Genomic DNA, 18,343 nt, shown 5'->3' on the forward strand with positions numbered 1-18,343 from the left:
AATTGGAAGAATATTAAGTTTGAAGATGCATCAAATTATTCATCTACCTAAGACACAGGTTTCTTGAGGTCTGAGTTAAAAATTCTTCCTGGAGAGGTATGAAATCAGGTGGAAAAAAAGGTTGAGGTTAAATTATGAAGTCCTTGATAAATGTCTCAGGCACCCAGATTTTATCCCATGCTCAGGACAAGACTCCTGAAGGTATCCGAGCACAGTGAGGAAAGTAATGTTTAGGAGGCCCAGTGTTGCTGCCACACGTAGGAGAGACTGGAAAGAGTGCCCAGGGAGAGCATGTCTAGATCTGCGGTGGTAATTAGGTATGAGACGGAGACAGCCTAGCCCGAAAGGTGACTGGGTAAGGGTATCGAAGACAACCTGAAATACTTTGAAGAAAAATTCACACTGCTTTTTTGCCTTACCAGATAAAAGAGAAATTCAAGAAGACTCAGGTGATAAGCATGACAGAGCAGGCCAATGGTGCCACCAACGCAAAATAAAGAATTTGAGGTAGAGAGCAGCAGCTCACTGGAAGCATAAAAATGTGTTTAGGTGGAAGATTTAGACACACCAACAAGACATGGATTAAATCAGTATGTAGCTACGGAAAGGTTACATTAGAGGAGTCCATATTATGTGCTCCTAAAGGGACAGTCTGCACAAAACAAGATGGCAACAATAGTCTTCTTCATGGCACACAGTGAAGAAAAGCCCGTAGAATATACATTGTTTTTCCCCTCCTTAGGTCATTCACATATGGAGCCTAACACCAATTTCTGTCAATAAAAAATATGGAATTTCAGGGCAGAAATAGAGACACAGATGTAGAGAACAAAGATATGGACACCAAAGGGGGAAAGTGGCGGGGGGTGGTGGGGGGGGATGAACTGGGAGATTGAGATTGACATGTATACACTAATATGTATAAAATGGATAACTAATAAGAACATGCTGTATAAAAAATAAATAAAATAAAATTCAAAACTTAAAAAAAGGATGGAATTTCTAATTACTTAAGCCTAAGTAAAATATTTTTCCCTTTCACATTCACGTATGTCTTCTGAACTAAAATGAAATATCTCACATACAGCCAACTACTTTTCTTTGCTGAGCAGCAGATTTATTATTCACTTACTAAAAGAAAAACATGTTTAGCACAAAGATATGTTATATAGAAAGGTAAAACATAACACTTCTCAGATTTTCACTGATTTTTGAAAAAGACATTTCTCAACTCATAGAATTGTATAAACACAGACATGAAAAACACCAACAGCACATTTTTAAAAAATTGGCAAGCACACTTGGCCTTAATAAAAATAAAATTAAACTGCTGACTTTGGAAACACTGCATTCTGTGAGATGTGTACATGTTTCTTCTGGAAAAAAATCTACATGTCGGTTCCAAATCCCATTTATCTATAGGAGTAATTTGAATTCAATGAATATTTAAACCCAGTTGTACCAAGAGGATAAACAATAACCATAGGTATTAGGTCAGGAAGGAAGTGAGCTTTTAAGATAGATAGGCATTCTTATTTAAAACTATCTGGTCAAAAATTAACTCTAGGTGCACTCAGAGTAGTTTTATCGATTGGATTAGCAATAGCTAAAGTTAGAAGTGGTGAAATTTTCAATTGCCTTAAGTTGCTAGTACTGTCACTATCTTAAAATTTTGGGGTCCAGCTTTTTGTTACATATAAATAAGATTCATTTCTTTCCATCTATGTAATAGCCCTTTAAAAGGTAAGAATTTAGAAGGGTAGATGAGTACGGAAAACAGTAACAAAAGGACCAATCTGTGAGATAAGTGAATAAAACATCTTAAATAGCATTCATAATTGTTTAAACGGCATTCTACCATAGGTTTATAAAGACAGGGGTGACACAAGGGCCAAACTCCACGAACATAATATCCGTGCAGGGAGACAATAAGTTCTGTTTATGTGATTCAAATAACAGAAGAATAAAATTTCCAAGGTAAAATAAACTGCAGGTGCATCATGGTGTATGCCAAAATGCTGAGAAAACCCAGTGTCATCAAAATAGGCTCCAAAGAGAAAATGTATATGTGATTACCTTCTAAGAGGGGTGTAGGATTTGGCATAGAAACCCCAGACGAGAGAGTAGCATTAGATAACCTCAGTGAAAAGGGGCAAGCCGCTCAGGAGCCAGAATAACTCAGAAAATCTAAAGAAGTGGGGCAATAGGCAAGGTGGGCAAGTTAGTGGAGGACCAGGAATATAAGGCTGAGGCATCAGAGTCTGATTCAAGAGCTAGTAAGGAGCCACTATATGTTTTTAAACAGGAAAGTAGCTTCAAAAATGTTTGGATGCTGTGCCTCCATTATGTTAAAACAATCTCTTGCATTGAATGAAAATTTGATCAAGCTCATGCATGCATTGATCTGGCCTTTCACTCTGGAGGCATTATGATTGATATATAATATAATTGATGTTTATATGATAAAAAGCCAGATTAAAAAACCTATCTGATAATTTAACAAGCTCACTTTTTAATAAGGCGTTTATAGTTGACTATGCTGAAAATGATTAAAAAGATAGTTTCCAAAAATTTATTTCCAAAGGATGAACTAAATAAATGCACATAGAGCTGTGGACTGAACTGTGTCACCAACAAATTCATATGATGAAGCTCTAACCCCTAATGTGATGGTAGTTGGAAATGGGGCCTCTGGGTGGTAATCAGGTTTAGATGAGGTCATGAGGGTGAGGCCCTCATGATGGGATTAGTGTCTTAAAAGAAGTGACACCAGAGAGCTTTTTTTCTCTTTTTCTCTCTACCATGTGAGGACACAGCAAGGAGGTCATGAGCAAAACAGGAACAGAGCCCTCATTAGGGAGCTGAATTGGTTGGTGCCTTGATTTTGGACTTCCAGACTTGAGAGCTGTGAGAAATTCCTGTTGTTTAAGTCACACAGTCTATGGTATGTTGTTATGGTAATTTGAGCTGACTAATACAGTGCCCTTACAAACAATCTAAGATATTTTACTGATCTTCTCTGTCCATGTCATCCCCTAAATTGTTCTTGGCTTTTCCTTACGTGGGTGGCAGTCATGGAGAGCATGAACTCATGTTTATTGAATGCTTAGTCAGCATCTGTTAGATGCTCTACACACATTATCTAACTTACTCCTGGTAAGAATATAGGACACAATTATCTGTGGGAAGTATTTCAAGACAATTTCTTGAATAAAAAGGGACAGAAAATGTATGCATTTTATAATCCACAATTAGGAGTCTTCTAAATAGTATATATATATATAATTAATTTATATCTGGCAACCAAGTGAACAATGGAAATAAAACACTCCTTGATAGCTTTTCTCAGGGATAATCAATAATTTATTTTGCTTTTATTGTCACAATTACCACAACTATCTAGCTACATGACCAATGTCACTACATACCACAGAAAGATTGTCCACCTACACTTTACTGAGACAAAGACAACGGCCATTTATGTGTTAAATGTACAACGGCATGTTAAAAAGAGGTGGCTTTTATGTATAAGACAAGATGTGGCACATGATTTATCAACAGGTTTGACTTCATATGTATTATGCCAAGAAGCAAGCAGAGAAATGTTTTGGCATTGAGTTGTTATTAAAGTAGAAAATAAGTAAACTAGAGCAATAAATCCAGATCTACAATAGATACATTAAAATAGGAAATTAATTAGCTCCTCAGTATTTTTGTTCATTTTTTTTTGTTTTCTTTCCTTTTGTTTGTTTTTATATATAAATGAGTAATACGAATATATCACAAGTTAAAGAAAAATCTCAGCCAAAAAGAAGGTACAAGTATATGAAAAACAAATGAAAAATTAGCAGGTATTTTTGCTTACAAAAAATTTAAACTATAAAGAGTCACAAAATATATATAAAAACGCCACATTGAACGAGGCAAGCATCCTCTACCCAAACTGGTAGCACCCTCTGAAAGTCAGCTGCCTTCCATCCATTCGGTCATACCGCGGTGACTGACAAAAAGGCATTAGGAACTTGTGTGCCATCAGGGGACTTGGCCCCATGGGTCATCAGTTCTTGGATTGTCATCCAGTTGTCCAAAATTTTCTTGTTTCTCTTCTTCATCATCTTTTTGTGACTCAGTTCAATGATGTTGACCTCCTTCTTGCCCTCGCTGCCGCTCTGGGGACTCTCCTTGAGACACTCCAACCGGCTCCGCATCATGAACTCTCGGCGGCGCCGCTGCTCTTTGGCCCGCACCAGGTGTTGCTTCCTCTCCTCTTTGCTCCAGTAGCGCCCCATTTTCATCTCACTCATGGTGTCATCGTCCGTCGTCATGCCACTCCGCTCCTCCTTGATCTTTAAGGCACGCTCCTTCAGAATGCGGTCCCTCACGGGTCTCTTGGTGATGTACCGTGTCCCGTCACTCCTGATTTTCACCTTCCATTCCATCTTGGGTTCTGAGCACTTCTGAGACTCCTTGCACACGCTCACCAAGCTGAGCTGGCTCTGAGCGTACTCGACTGCGGACTTCTGTTGAATTAACTGCATGTAACTTTGATAATGCCGGGCATGTGCTGGGATGTTTGCATATCTATAGGAGGAGCTGTGGTAAGGAGAGAGGTAAGGGATGTGTTCACCGCTGGTCTTCTCTGGATCGGAAAGCTTGCTGCTTTCTGAAGTCTTCTCTTTGCCTTCAATGCCGCAACCTTGTTCAGTGGTTTTGGCTTTGGTTGACTCTTTACTACTCTGTCCAGAAGAGGACTGATTGGCTGCCATTGTGCTTCTCAGGTTTTTCTTATTGGTGAGGTTGATCACTCTTGGGAGGGAACTGTCAGGGGAACGGTCCACAGTGAGTGGAGTGCTTCTGCAGCTTTCAGCTGTGTTGTAAGCACTAGAACTGTCTTTGTCTGACTTTTCTGGGTGTTCAAGGATGTCATCTAGTTTTCCCCTCTGCGTATCTATGCTGGTGTTATAATTTCGGAATCCTCCCTCATGCAGTGCCCAGATGTCTCCATACTGGTCTGTCACTTTCCGGAGCCTGTGAGCCTGCATGATATTTTGGCACTCAAGTTCAATGTTTCTTAGTTCTTCATTAAGCAACTGTAGTTCGTGCTCCACTCCCTCTCGTCCCCCTTGATTGCATTCTATTGTGCTGCTTGAGTAATACAGGTCATACTCTCCATGCTTCCGAATCTTGCATTTGAGCTCCAAGAGCTGCCGAAACCTTTCGCACTCCTCATCTTGGTTGCCAGTACAGTCTGAGTCAATGTATTCACCAGACACGAAACTCTCATTACACTGAAGTTCAGTGCTTCCCAGAGTGTCTTGGCTCTGCCCCAGCTCTCTCTTGCTCTTCAAAGATGTGCCATTGGGATCCTCGGCTGCATTCTCCTGCTCTGAGCTCTCGTCGTTCCGCAAGCTTTCATCTGTGCGCCCCACTCCACTGTCCTTCTCATGGTTGTTGGATGAGGATGTTGCCGTGTCTGTTGTGCCTTCTTCTTCTTCTTGTTTTTTTGGCTAAGAAAATAAAGTTGAGAGAAGAAAGAAAGCTAATTATTTTGAAAAACACCAAGTGTTGGAAAACTTGCTTGAAAAAACAGTGCTTCTTGGCAAAAGTGCAGTTCCTAGAAAGCTGCCCTCATTTTAGTATCCATAACAATTTTAGAAATAAAGGCAATTAGCTCATGGCAGCTTTTTATGCTTGAATATAAAGAAAACAAAAGCTGCTTGAATATGGCTATGCTACTCACTTGAGGATAAATAAAACAGGACACATTTAAATAAGTGATTCTTGTCTTAAGGTTTTCTCTTAGTTGGGAAACTGGAGGGAAGGTGTGTAAATGAGGTGACTTTATGAGTTTCTGTGGTGAGTAAAAGGATGAGTAAGACAGAGTGCCGAAATAGTCTTCAGAAATAGGAAGGCCTAGAGTTCAGAAGCCACATCATCTTGTTACTATTTTCTTTTTCCTGAACTTTTCTCAAGTTCAGAGGAGACTTCATTGGATCTAGTGATACACTGATAATGATAAGCCAAACATCACAAAATTTCAGGAATAGGTTCATTACTGGAGCCCAGGACCTTCCATCTATAGATGAGGAAACTTAATCCCAGATGGATGTAGCTTCTTAGGCTAGAGGTCTAGGGGGCCAATGCCATCCCCCAGGGCCAGGATTTCTTACATGTCCAAGATGCTGTATTCTTGCATACATGTACTTTGACCTCAGTGCATCTCCAAATCACATTGCTCAAAAGCAACAGTAATGTCTTTGGACTCACTTGGGTTACTTTAAAAGATTTTTCTACTCTTAACCAGTAATTTCCTTCAGAGGTGAGTTTTATTCTACTGAGAGTAAAATGACGGTTCCCCTGAAAATCTGAGCAGCACTGATTGCCAGACATGGGCATAATGTCAAAAAACATATTTTGAGATAGGTATGTAAATATATGTGAACTTCACTCCCTGATAATTTTTGGCTTTTCATGTAGAACAATTAACTGTCACTGCCCTAGGGAAGTGCACATCTAATTGTTTCTCTGTGAATAGGATAAAGTTACTCTTTCTTCCACCACTTCTCTTATAAAAGTCTACATGGCAGTTTCTAGATTGTATTCTCCTTATGTCTAAGTTTACTTACTATTATATATATATATATATTTATATTTTTTTCCCTTTAGCAGGAAATTATATAATTAAATATAATCAAGCTTGTTAGTGTCAAAGAAGGACAGAATGGGTGATAAAAGGTAAAACAGGTCTGGAAGGTTAAGATAATTGTTGTTTTCTTCCACCTAAGTAATGGCAGAACAAAGTAATGAACGGGGGGGAGAATATGAACACGTATCAGGTTATTCTAGGATTCTCCATCTTTCCCTAAAATATTTTTCCTCATTTTTTAAGAACATACTGAGATTGATTTAAAATGTCTTATTGATAAAAAATATTATACCTAAGTAACTGTAACTAACAATGGAAAGCTTGATACATCCCTATGTCCCTTGCTATAAGGTGACAACAGCATCAAATGTGGTGACATCTGCACAGTGTGCCATAAAACTCCCAGAGAATATTATTGATATTGGACATTTGAGTTTATATACCATATAACTTACATTTATATTTTTTCTCCTATCTAATGGTAAGCTGAAAAAATACAGGAAGGCAGTATTTTTTCTTATTTTTCATGCAATAAATGATACAGACAAATTAATTAGCAAAATGTGTGTTAACAACAGTTACAGGACCAAGGACAGCATGTGAAGTAAACCTTCAGATGGATATGTATTTTAGTTTTTAAATATGGATATGCAATTTTTAATTGAATTGCCCTTTCTTTTGTCACTGGTTTATGAGCACATGTGAAAACAGTTTTCTATTCTCAAACCTAGAATTCCTGGTTTCTGATATAATGCTACTCTATAATTTATCACTTCCCTATGGAATTATTATAGTGACAGGCAATGCTTCTACCAAGGCACTTCTAATGTAGTATTATTGTTTATAAGGGCAAAGGACTTTTAAAGGTTTCTGTACTTCTCATCATTTTTCAGTCTCATGGTGAAGAGAAATTTCTATACAATGAAAATCTCACCTCAGGGACATCTTGTGTTACCTCAAAAGACCTAGCATTTGTATTACATCTGATGAGTAGGCAGCATCTGACACCATATCACTTCACCTGGACAGGATTTCTCCCTTCTTTCTTTATTCCAACATCCTCCTGTCAATTTTGTATCAGGTCACATTTTTTATCTAAGAGAGAAAAAGCCTGGAGCAAGGACTTTCTTGCTTGTAACCAGCAGCTGCCACCAAAAATATCTTTATTTGTGGCCAGTGTTGAAGTCATACATTAAAATTTCAACCTGTCCTCTTTATATTGAAAAGCAATTGCTACAGTAGCAGCATTGCTTTTGAGCATGAACTCTTGTTTGTGAAGTGGCCACTGAGCATCCATGGTGAGCACAGAGTGTAGCACACATGGCTCTGTCAACTGTAGTTTGCAACCTAATAATTTATTAGCATATACACATGAGCACGCATGCACAGACACACACACGCACACACACACACCTCTGTTATGGGATGCCAGCATGTCAGTGCATCTCATCATTCAGTTTGGCAAAGTGATAGGATGTTTGTGTTTTATATTCCTAAGCCTAACTGCCAGGATTTTTTTTTAATTACCTTTTAGGGTGAGTTAAGGATTAATGTTGAGAATAGGATGATAATTAAACAAATAAGCAGATTGACAGCGGAAGTGTTAATGAAATTATATTAGGCAAATGAATGACATGAATCTGACATAAAAAAATCTAGGCTATATCGATCTTGATTTTATCTAGTAGAAAAACAACAAAAATGAAAAGAATACTAAGACTCGGTTTGCCACAAACCACACTGTGATCTTTCACTAGTTACGAATTACTTAAAGGCAGGAACTTTGCTCATTTTCTTTGTATTCTCAGGATCAAACATGGTACTTGAAACATATTAGGGGCTAAGAATTTTTTGTTGAATGAATATATGACCTTAAGACAAAATGATGTCAATAATCGCAAGTTGAACTACTCTTAATTCAGGAGTATAAAGGTGTAATCACGATACCAAATACCCAAATAAGGTTGATGGCTTACATCATGTCATCATCTTCCTAAAGTTGCCTAAATATTCAAATACATGCATTAATATTTTAAAATACAAAATTACTTTTTTTGGGGGGAGGGGTTACCTCATGAGATATAGTTTATCTCTAGCTGGTATATTGAGAAGCAACATGAATTTTTTACTATTAAATTTCCGAATTAGGTTGAACAGTGCCTGGGTCAGCATTTGAATACTACTGTACTCTCCACAATGGCCCCTAAGCTTCCCAAAGTAGAAGTATTCTTAATAGAAAAAAATTGTATTTATTCCCTCTGCTTCATTTGAGATGATCATTTGCTTTCAAAAATTACCATCACAGAGATGTTTGGTCAAATTCTTTGATTTTTGTTTTTTTATTCCATTTATGGTTACACTTTTAAAAAAGAACTAGCATCATTTCAAATGCTGGAGTTCAGATCGTGGCCCTACCTGCTCCACCTGACTGGCAGTGCACTGCATTGCTTCATTATGCTGTTCCTCCAACATCGATAAGTTTAACTCCTCTAAATATTCATTCCTTTCATCTTCTAGCCAGCCTTCCTCCAGCTGCAAAAGAATACATTAGTACATTACATTCAGTTAATGAGAACTCAAGCTAAAATAGGGTAAACTTAAATGGTGACGCCTGACCAGTTCCTTTTATCATAATGATTCTCTTCAAAATACCAGCCTCCTATAGTTCACCTCTCAGAAGGAAGAAAAGGTGATAAAAAAAAAAACTGGACTCATGCCTTTTATCCTTCCCTGAAACAGAGCTACAGATTTTCTCTCATAACTGAGTAGACCTCAGCACAGAACATCACCGCCTTTCAAAGTGTATGAAAAGCATACTGCATAATCCACAGCTGTCATGCTCATTACCCCCAACAGTCCCTGTGTTAAAGAACAGCAATGGTCCTAATAGGGCTATGAGACAATCGGGCCTTTTTCCTTAACAAAAACCCCCAAAGCAACTCCATACAAAGCACCCCCCACCAACACACACACACACACACACATACACTGATGCCACCCTCATTTTGCTTTTTTATTTTTAGATGGCTGGCTTTCAAGTTAACAAGATGGCTGCTTGCCACAAATACGGACAACATTTATTTCATCTGAAAAAGAAAAAAAGGAAAATTCTAAGTTACTCTCAATAAAGAGTGATGCTGTGCCGTGACTACTGTGATTCATTTCTCAGACCCAGTTCCAAGGAAGAAGACCTTAAATGTGCACGTAAGGGTGAGGGAGCCGTGTGAAGTGTGCAGGGTTTTCTTTGTGGGTGCTGAAGGTAGGTATTCTTGTGGCAGTCTTACACAAACTAAACCAAACAAATCCTTTTGGTTTCTCAATACAAAAGGAAGTGGAAAACTGGTGGTTACCTTGCTAATATGATAAGTGTTGACAGTCAATTCAGATAATTTGCCTCAAAGTGGGTTTTTGGAGCTGGATTACATAAATTAACTGTCTATGCTGATTGAATTAACTGAATTATTGTCAAAGCTCCCCTTTACTCTGTGTTACAAAGAAACAGCAGCTTTCTAGTGAGTCAAAATTGACAACAGTGGGAGATGTTTTCACCACCGGACGAATGGGTAAGCACCAAACAAACACAAAAAATAAGCTTGTCTTTAAGAGAACTGAACTTCTAAAACTTAAAAACAAACGAACCTGAGAGGACATTAAATTGCACCAGAAGAGGCATGAGTGTATACGTATCACATTCATTAAATGAAGGCAATCATAGGTTTCTTTTTATTTACTAAAGGCTACCTAGACCTTAAATTATTTCAAACTTGACTGGGCCAAAAGCATCAATGCATTTATGCATCCTCATTTATCTCACGGTGGCCTGAATAACTTGACCAAGTTCCACTCCGGTGACTTTGATATACAGATGAGCTATGAAGATTAAGCTGACTAAGAATTTAAATTCAGTCCAATTCATAATTGTCCAAGTTTTACATTTTTTAATCCCTTTTAAGTTTCATGAAGCTGCAAATGCCAGGCTCCAAAAGAAATTACTTAAAGCTAGAAAAGTTTATTTTTTATAAGCACAGCAAGGACTTTTTCTTTAATCAGGTCAAAACAAAATATCTGCCACACTGATACAGTGAATGATGGAACAGAGTCTTTTGAAATTGAAATGAAGGGATGGAGAAGACAAAGAGAACACATGCTGGAAATTAATGCTTTCCTATAACTCTTTTCTTATTGACTAACCCCACAGATCCCTGAGTTGCCATGTGTGGTTAGTGTATGTCTACTTTGATTAAGACTTCCCTCTAGGCTGGAGGAATACACAGCACACTAAGTCAGGAGAGATTCTTCTGGCTCACCTCCCTTCCCTGTAGCATTTCCCTTCCCCCTACACACACATTCATGGCAGTCTGAGTTCAGTGATGTGGCAGAGACAGACTTTTCCCTTGAGTTGAGTCATGGGAAAGGGGGAACTGTCATAATTATACAGGGGGATCTGTCTGCACAGTAGAGGCTCACACGTGGCATTTCCAAGAAAGAAACAACCTGTACTTGTCTCAAAAGTTCTCTACAGTTCTTACAAGAGTCCTCTCTGCCCCAATGTCCCAAGGGGAATAGGACAAAATAGCAATATCTTTAATGGTCTGAGGAAGAAAATGGGCAGAAAATCAAAGTAAGTTGACAGGGAATGAAAGAAATGAGTTATTTAAAAATATTGCACGGTTGCACAATACTGCCCCCAGCAACTCTGATCATTTCCGAGAATGTAGAGAGAATTTGAAACATTAAAAAAAAAAAAAAAAGAAAAGACTAGAAAAAGCACACTAAAACTTCTATACTCTCCCTAAATAAAATACACATGCAAAAAATGCAATAATGAGATATACTGAAACTGATGGGAAAATATGGTGATATAAATACAAGTTTTGTGTTGTTTTTGCCACCTTATAGCATGTATTGCTTAAATTACATTTTTAAATTATGATATTAAAATGCATTTTCTTTCCTTATTTTTCTAGAAATCTGATTTTCTAAAGACAATTAGCTGCCTTCCAGTGTCATGACAGCTTCTTTAGGATCAAGGGGCTAGGGCAGATCTTGATTTTGACAGACAGGATGATATGCTACAGAGTCAGACAACCATCTTTTATCAACTGTGGGAAGAAAGTCTTGCTTGAAAATTCATCCTCCAACATTGACTCTTGGGTCAGGAGTGTAACCAGATATTCAAAAACGCCAGGGGTTCTACCAAGCATATGTACGCCATTAAAGATTAACAGGATCTGGTTTTATGTTATTAATTTCTATTTTTTCCACAGTATGTTATAGCTGTTATGTGGCATAATAAAGAAAATGCTTTAATTATAAATAAGTGAGGTTCTCTAGCAGTTACATGGAAAGGGCAGGGAAACCACATTATAAAGTTGAAATATCTTTTCTACAACAAGGATGACTATTGAGTACTCGTCAATTTACCATTAATTTCACTAATATGTATTTAGCCCCTTTATTCTGTTATTTTTCAAGAAAATGGGATCATTGAGATTAACCAGTTTGCAAAATTTCCAGGTAATTATTGCAATTTCATATGTATTTTAATAATTCACTCCCACATAGACAGCACAGCCAGTTGTGGGGTTTCCTTTCCCACTCCTAGGACCTCAGGTGTGTAACTTTAGTCTGCCCTAGGCTATAGCAGGCTTTATGGGAACCATTCAGAATGGTCAAGGGCATAATGGAAATATATGTGGAAAGGGTCATCTTTTAAAACCACTATATTCAAGACAGGATTCGGTCTGACCCTGAAATACACTTACTCAATGTAATTTATAGATAGTATGTAGTTATTGAGTCTGAAATATATCAGATCAATAACCTGAAAGACAAATGGTGATATAACCAACTTCACTCACTGAAGTTGGTTATCCAGCACTGACAGATGGATAGAATGGTGACAACGTAATGTCCTTTCTGCATTGTGGTGGGGGATAAAAAGGATATAAAAAGAAGTACCAATAGTACTTTTCTTCCACCATTACCTCTCCTTTACTTTCATGACATCTCCCTCTGTAAAGATATAAAAAAATTCTTTAAAAGCTATCAATTTGTTTTTGTCACACTAAAGTTGGAAAAAATTCATTTACTATACATGGAACTACATTGTACTCTTAAGGTATTTTATTGGATAAAGTTACTCTAAAAAGATTTAAGTTGATAGCTAGATATGCTAATTTTCTCTCATTAGAGATTCTTTCAAGATACCTTAATATGCCAATTAAGTATTTTTAGATGAAAAACTAAAGCAAGGATCCACACAGAATTAAATATCACATAAAGTCAATCATTTTTCATTTATGAATTAATTTAAATAACTGGCAAGTGGAAGGAGAGAGTAATGATTCAATTTTGTGTTTTCAAAAAAATAAAATGTTTAGCTGCCTTTCTGTGAAGCCATATTAAGGAGTCTTTACTTATAATTGTTTTGATAAGGTTGGCCAGTTGGGAAAGATGACTCAATTATATTTTGTATGCCTGGTTTTACAAACATCCATGGCACTGATCTGTTATAGAATAGCAGACAATGAACCTAAAGTGCAGTCTCAAGACTTTTGCTCTCTCTGTTCTGACCTGACTCTCCGGCCTTGCCACCAGCAGCACGATTCTCCGGCACTCATCACTAGATAGCAGGGCCACCGCCGCCTCTCGATCCTGGGCGTCTTCCCCATTTATCTAGAAAACAGATGAAAGTGGCGCATTAGTTTCCATTTCCACAATGCTGCACACAATAAATGGCAAATATCAGCTCATTTATGGTAAATGTATGGACAATGAAGCTCACACAATGGGCTCGTCTTCAGCCCCTCAGTGGTAAGTGCCTTCACTCAATTACGCGCTTACTGTAAGAGCCGTATCGATCCCTGAAGGATGGCGGACATCAGAGGAAGCAGTTATGTTCATAAATGTCCAACCTGCGCCCTGGCAACATACATCTAGCAACACAATTAACCAGCCCCTGACAGGTGACGTTCATCTTTCTCCGCTCAGAGTAATGGAAGTGTCACTCTGAGATAATGGTGCTGGGGGAAGTAGGACCAGCAATACCACAACTGAAATCCGTCATCCTGCACGCTTGCTGTGAGCCAATTAGCGAGCTGCCGCGTTATCTCTCACCGGGCGATGCTCCCGGGCTGCTGTTGCTTGCATTTTCATTTAATCATTTCGTATTTGCGTGTGGGTCTGACTCAGTTGCCCCAAATCACTCTCGGGATATCTTTCAGTGCTTAACTAATCAAACGAAGAACCAGTATCATTGTCATCTACTCCAGCTCCTTTCTCGGATCTATCCGCTTCCCTAAAACAACAAAACTAATGAAATATCCTAAGGCTCATCTCTTAAGTATACTTAAATAAAATTTTTAAAAATTAACATAAAATAAGAAAAAAAAATTTAAATAAGGATGCTTACTGAAAGAAGCCAAGCTTGAGTAAACTTTCGATTAAAACAAAAGATTCTAGCGGTGTTTGAAATGCACATTTTTCTTTTTTCTAAGTTCTACAGGGCAAATAAGGTTCCTAAAGTTTGTATTTTAAACTACATTTCATGTTCAAATGTATTTAGCTCTTATTGATACACTTTTTTCTTTGGCTATTTTAAATTTCTTTTATTTTATTGATTGCTCAATTCCATAGAGATGAGATTTTTGATCCATAACACATAATCAAAAATGTGGGAAGAAATTTCAATTGAAGAGGTCAAGTAATTCTGTCTAAAATAAGTATTTATTTCAGAAAGTGTGGCTGCATTGACCATTTTTTTTCAACAATTAATTTAACATCTTTCACTGAGAATTTCTGCTTAAAAGCATGAAGTAGACTCCTGACATTTTCTCCTTGTGGGTCTCTGGGATTCTGGCTGATGCATGAAGACAGACATAATTATCTGAAGACAAGCTCAGTAATCTCAACTGTGGACCACAATAAATGATTATTATTCCTAGACTCATATTTAGCACAAAGAAAGCAGACAGTGATAGTCAAAGGTGGGGGGGGGAAATCATACAACCTCATGCTGTATTTTCTTACTGTGATCAAATGAATAGCTCCTTAGTTTTTCACTTGTATGTGTGGACAGGAAATTCAGCTTTTATAAAGTACATTCCCCCCCCCCTTTTTTTTGGCAATTCTCAAATAAAATTCACCAAATTAGAAAATGAAAACTTTGATTCCAAACTGGGGACTAATGACCAAGAAGGATGTGTTATGGGTTTTTTTTTTTTTTGGTAAATATGTATCTGAAAATTTTGTACTGAGTCCAAGCCCTTTTTTTCTTCAAATAAACATAAATTGGCAGTGATGGATTCCACTACACCTCCCCCACCTCAATTGCGTGTAGTTTAAAAATAATGATTTCTTTCAGTTTTGAGGGCTTTTATCCATTTCATAGTAATTCTTAGTAGTATATCTGTGATGCATCTATTTGTCTATCAATTGTGGACCTAATCATTCATCTTCCCTCCATTGTAGGCATTGATCCTAAGGAGACTGAGTTGGATGATCTCACACAACTTAACCTTTTCTGTTTGAAATACAATTCTCACTACTACTTTTTCACTTGAGTATATGCATACTTCCAAATTCTTCATCTAAACTTTACTTACCATTAGTCTAAACACTCTTCAGTCATGATAATGTTATTGTTCATTTCCTCTATTAAAATGCAGATTATAGTGCCTTTCTCAGAAGACTGTTATAGGATTAAAAGAGTTAATATATGTGAACAGTTTAAATAAGTGCCTGTTATACAGAAAGTGCTCAATCTTGCACATATTACTGTTAATGCTATTGTTGTTATTATTATTACTATGATTATTTATATTTTAATCCCTCAGAAAGACTCTTTTCTTCTAAACAAAGCATATATATTAAAATTCATGTGGGTAGTGGTGGTGGTGGGATGAATTGGGAGATTGGGATTGACATATGGGCACTAATATGTATAAAATGGATAACATAAGAACCTGCTGTATAAAAAATAAAATAAAATTCAAAAAAAATAGAATAAAATTCATGCATAACATTGAAATCCATAGCAGGAAACATGGTTCTAGTTTAAAAGATATCTATCTCATATATATTTTTAATTTTTAGAGGGCCATCAAGAAACAATATGGCTACATTTGATTTCCTTTATAGTTGGTGTTCTTCTCTCTCCTCTGTGAACTCATACTGACGAAAGCCATGGTCTCCAGTCCTGGCATTATGTTCTTATTTTGGGAGGACAGATCATACATTGTAGAAACAGTTTTACATCCAGAATCATATGTGGAATGAAAGAAATCTGTCACAGAAAACTGGCATTAAAATGTAATCTTTGTTTATTTTTCAAAATAAAGGCCACCTTAGCCACTTGGTTGGTAGATCCCGTTGTACTCGGGACATTAGTTTGATACCCAGATTGATACTGAGGCAAAAAATACAGCCATAGGTTTCATCAAAGATGCCTTTCAAGGAATGGCAAGACTTGAGGAATGGAATCAGAGAGACCTTTCCACCTTCATTTGCTCTTGTTGCTGAATGATGGCTCATAGCTACAGGATTGCTTGTGGGAAAGCAGCTTGCTGAGCCTGGAAACATCATGCAGACAGAAAGGTGAGGGACCCAGAAACAAGGGGAGAGCATAGATGAGAACTGGAGTCAGCACAATTTAATGGAATACTTCCATTTCAAGAAAAGAGAGGGAAAGAGAGCAAGGAGGAACGTAATATTTAACCTTTGTTATCAATGAGGAAAAACTGCTAGATAATATATCTGTCTCATTTTCTGTGCATGGTATATGCAAATATTAGTTTCAAAATGTATATTTTCTTGGTTTAGGAGAGATTTGTGGCAATTACAAAGAGAAATCAGCCGAAATTCCACTTTAGGCCTAATCTCCTGTACGGGCATATGAGGTGTGTGTGTGTGTGTGTGTGTGTGTGTGTGTGTGTGTGTGTGTGTGTGTGTGTGTGTAAAACCCTAAAAGTCTAGAAATATATTTATATAGCCTTTTTTGCTTGAATATGCCAATTTTTAGGTTTCCTGTACCAGTGTACCATAGGCAGGTAGGCAACTACACTTCTTGGCATTCAACCACCTATAGAATTTCTTATTTGAAAACCCAGGAATCTTAGGCAAGAGAAAAAAAAATTATTTCAAATGTGCTTATATTTTAGTGTGGAGAGAAAGAAGGTGAGTGAAGAATAGAAATACAGAGGTGAAAAAAACAGAAATAGGGGGAAAACAGTTATCCAAAGGGAAGAAAGTAAGAGTAGGAAGAAACGGTAAGGACCAGTTTAAGGCAGAGAAAGTAAGAGAGCTGATTAGAAGTCTTATTGTTCCACTGTTGGAGATTTTGCAGGATTTTGTCAGGAATAATCCTTAGAAACATGACTGACTTTTCTGGCCAACATGAGATTAGATTGCTTACATGGAATAGTATATGCCAAAGAGAACGTGAGACTAGAGCACTCTACTTTAGACGGCTGATCACGTATGTCTTTAATTTTTCTCCTGACTCAGCACGGCAATTTTGTAAAAGAATTTCCCCATATTAATTCCTGGGAACACATCTGATACCAGCAGTTTGTGGCAAAAGCACAGCAAATAGAACTGTCAAGCACTTGCAGAGAAAAAACACGAGAGCTAGAATGTGTTCTCACGAAGGTGGGTCATGGTTTCTCTTCTGCATGACCCCTACCTTCTAACAATATCATGTGATTACCTGTGTGTGTGGTGCCATTAGGTGAGGTTCTCTGACAGGACCGTGGAGCACCACAGTTAGAAAATTTTAGCTACACAATGAAGGCAGGACCATAGAAATACTCTACGTAGGTCACTGTGAACAGGAAATTAAAATCATGATTGCTCTAAAGAGATTCATTTAAATCAAAGCCAGCCAGGAAACTTAAAGGATGAGAAGAAATCCTCTCTTTCTCCCACTCTCATCTCCCTGGGAAAGGAGTCATTAATTGTTCATTACAGGGTATCCCATAATCTCCTTACCAGCCACACGGGAGCTATTTGTCTATCGGTACAATTTTGTCACAGTTTTCTTTTATATAACTTTACTATCACCCTCAAGATTCTTTGTTTCCTGTGTGTGCAGATAGAATTGAATTCTAGGCTTTTTAATGTGACAGGTATTTATTCATTAGATGTGACATATTTGTCACTAAACATAAACTAATCAGGCAAACCACAGCACTTTATCAATCCTGCTGTTGTTTTTTCAATGAATCAAGTCCATTAAGGAATGCCTTATTATCCAGAAAATATCTTATCTGAAAACTTTACCTGCCCACGATAGAGCCAAGAATAAGGAAGTGTCAAAATACACAGTATGCATCTGTGGAAGCACATGTACTTTATTTCTATCAAACTCTACCCACAGAACTAATAGACACCATTTTACTAACTGTATTTGTGTATCTAGCCTATGGGAGGTGGTGACCTGGAAACTAGGAAGGGAGCCAGTGAGTGCACAGTAGTGGGTATGGGGCGTGGTGAGTAGATGGTGAGAGGAAGAAGTGACAGCTGGAAACAGCAAGGGGAAAATGACAAAACATAGACCCAATGCATCAGAAAAAGTAGACAGCTAGGGTCATTTAATATCAAGGCACACAATCTTACAGATCTTTCAGCCATTGAGCATTTTACTCTATTATATATAGCACTGCATGGTGATTGCTGGGTGTGACGTGACCCTGAGCA

General features: G+C 37.6%; 1 protein-coding gene across 2 annotated transcripts in view; it reads right to left on the reverse strand.

Moving 5' to 3' along the window:
* Nucleotides 1-1,175: 1,175 nt before the first annotated feature.
* Nucleotides 1,176-18,343, reverse strand: part of PDZRN4 (PDZ domain containing ring finger 4) — a 374,440-nt gene continuing 357,272 nt past the window's right edge. For both annotated transcript variants that reach the window (XM_030835379.3, XM_030835380.3), the window contains 3 exons: nucleotides 13,223-13,324; nucleotides 9,062-9,178; nucleotides 1,176-5,507 (listed from right to left, as the gene is read on the reverse strand). In XM_030835379.3, coding sequence (XP_030691239.2) covers nucleotides 3,987-5,507; nucleotides 9,062-9,178; nucleotides 13,223-13,324 — 1,740 coding nt within the window. In that variant the 3' untranslated portion in view covers nucleotides 1,176-3,986. The remainder of the gene's footprint in view (nucleotides 5,508-9,061; nucleotides 9,179-13,222; nucleotides 13,325-18,343) is intronic.

Source organism: Globicephala melas, chromosome 10 (genome assembly GCF_963455315.2).
Source record: "Globicephala melas chromosome 10, mGloMel1.2, whole genome shotgun sequence".
Lineage (NCBI taxonomy): Eukaryota > Metazoa > Chordata > Mammalia > Artiodactyla > Delphinidae > Globicephala > Globicephala melas.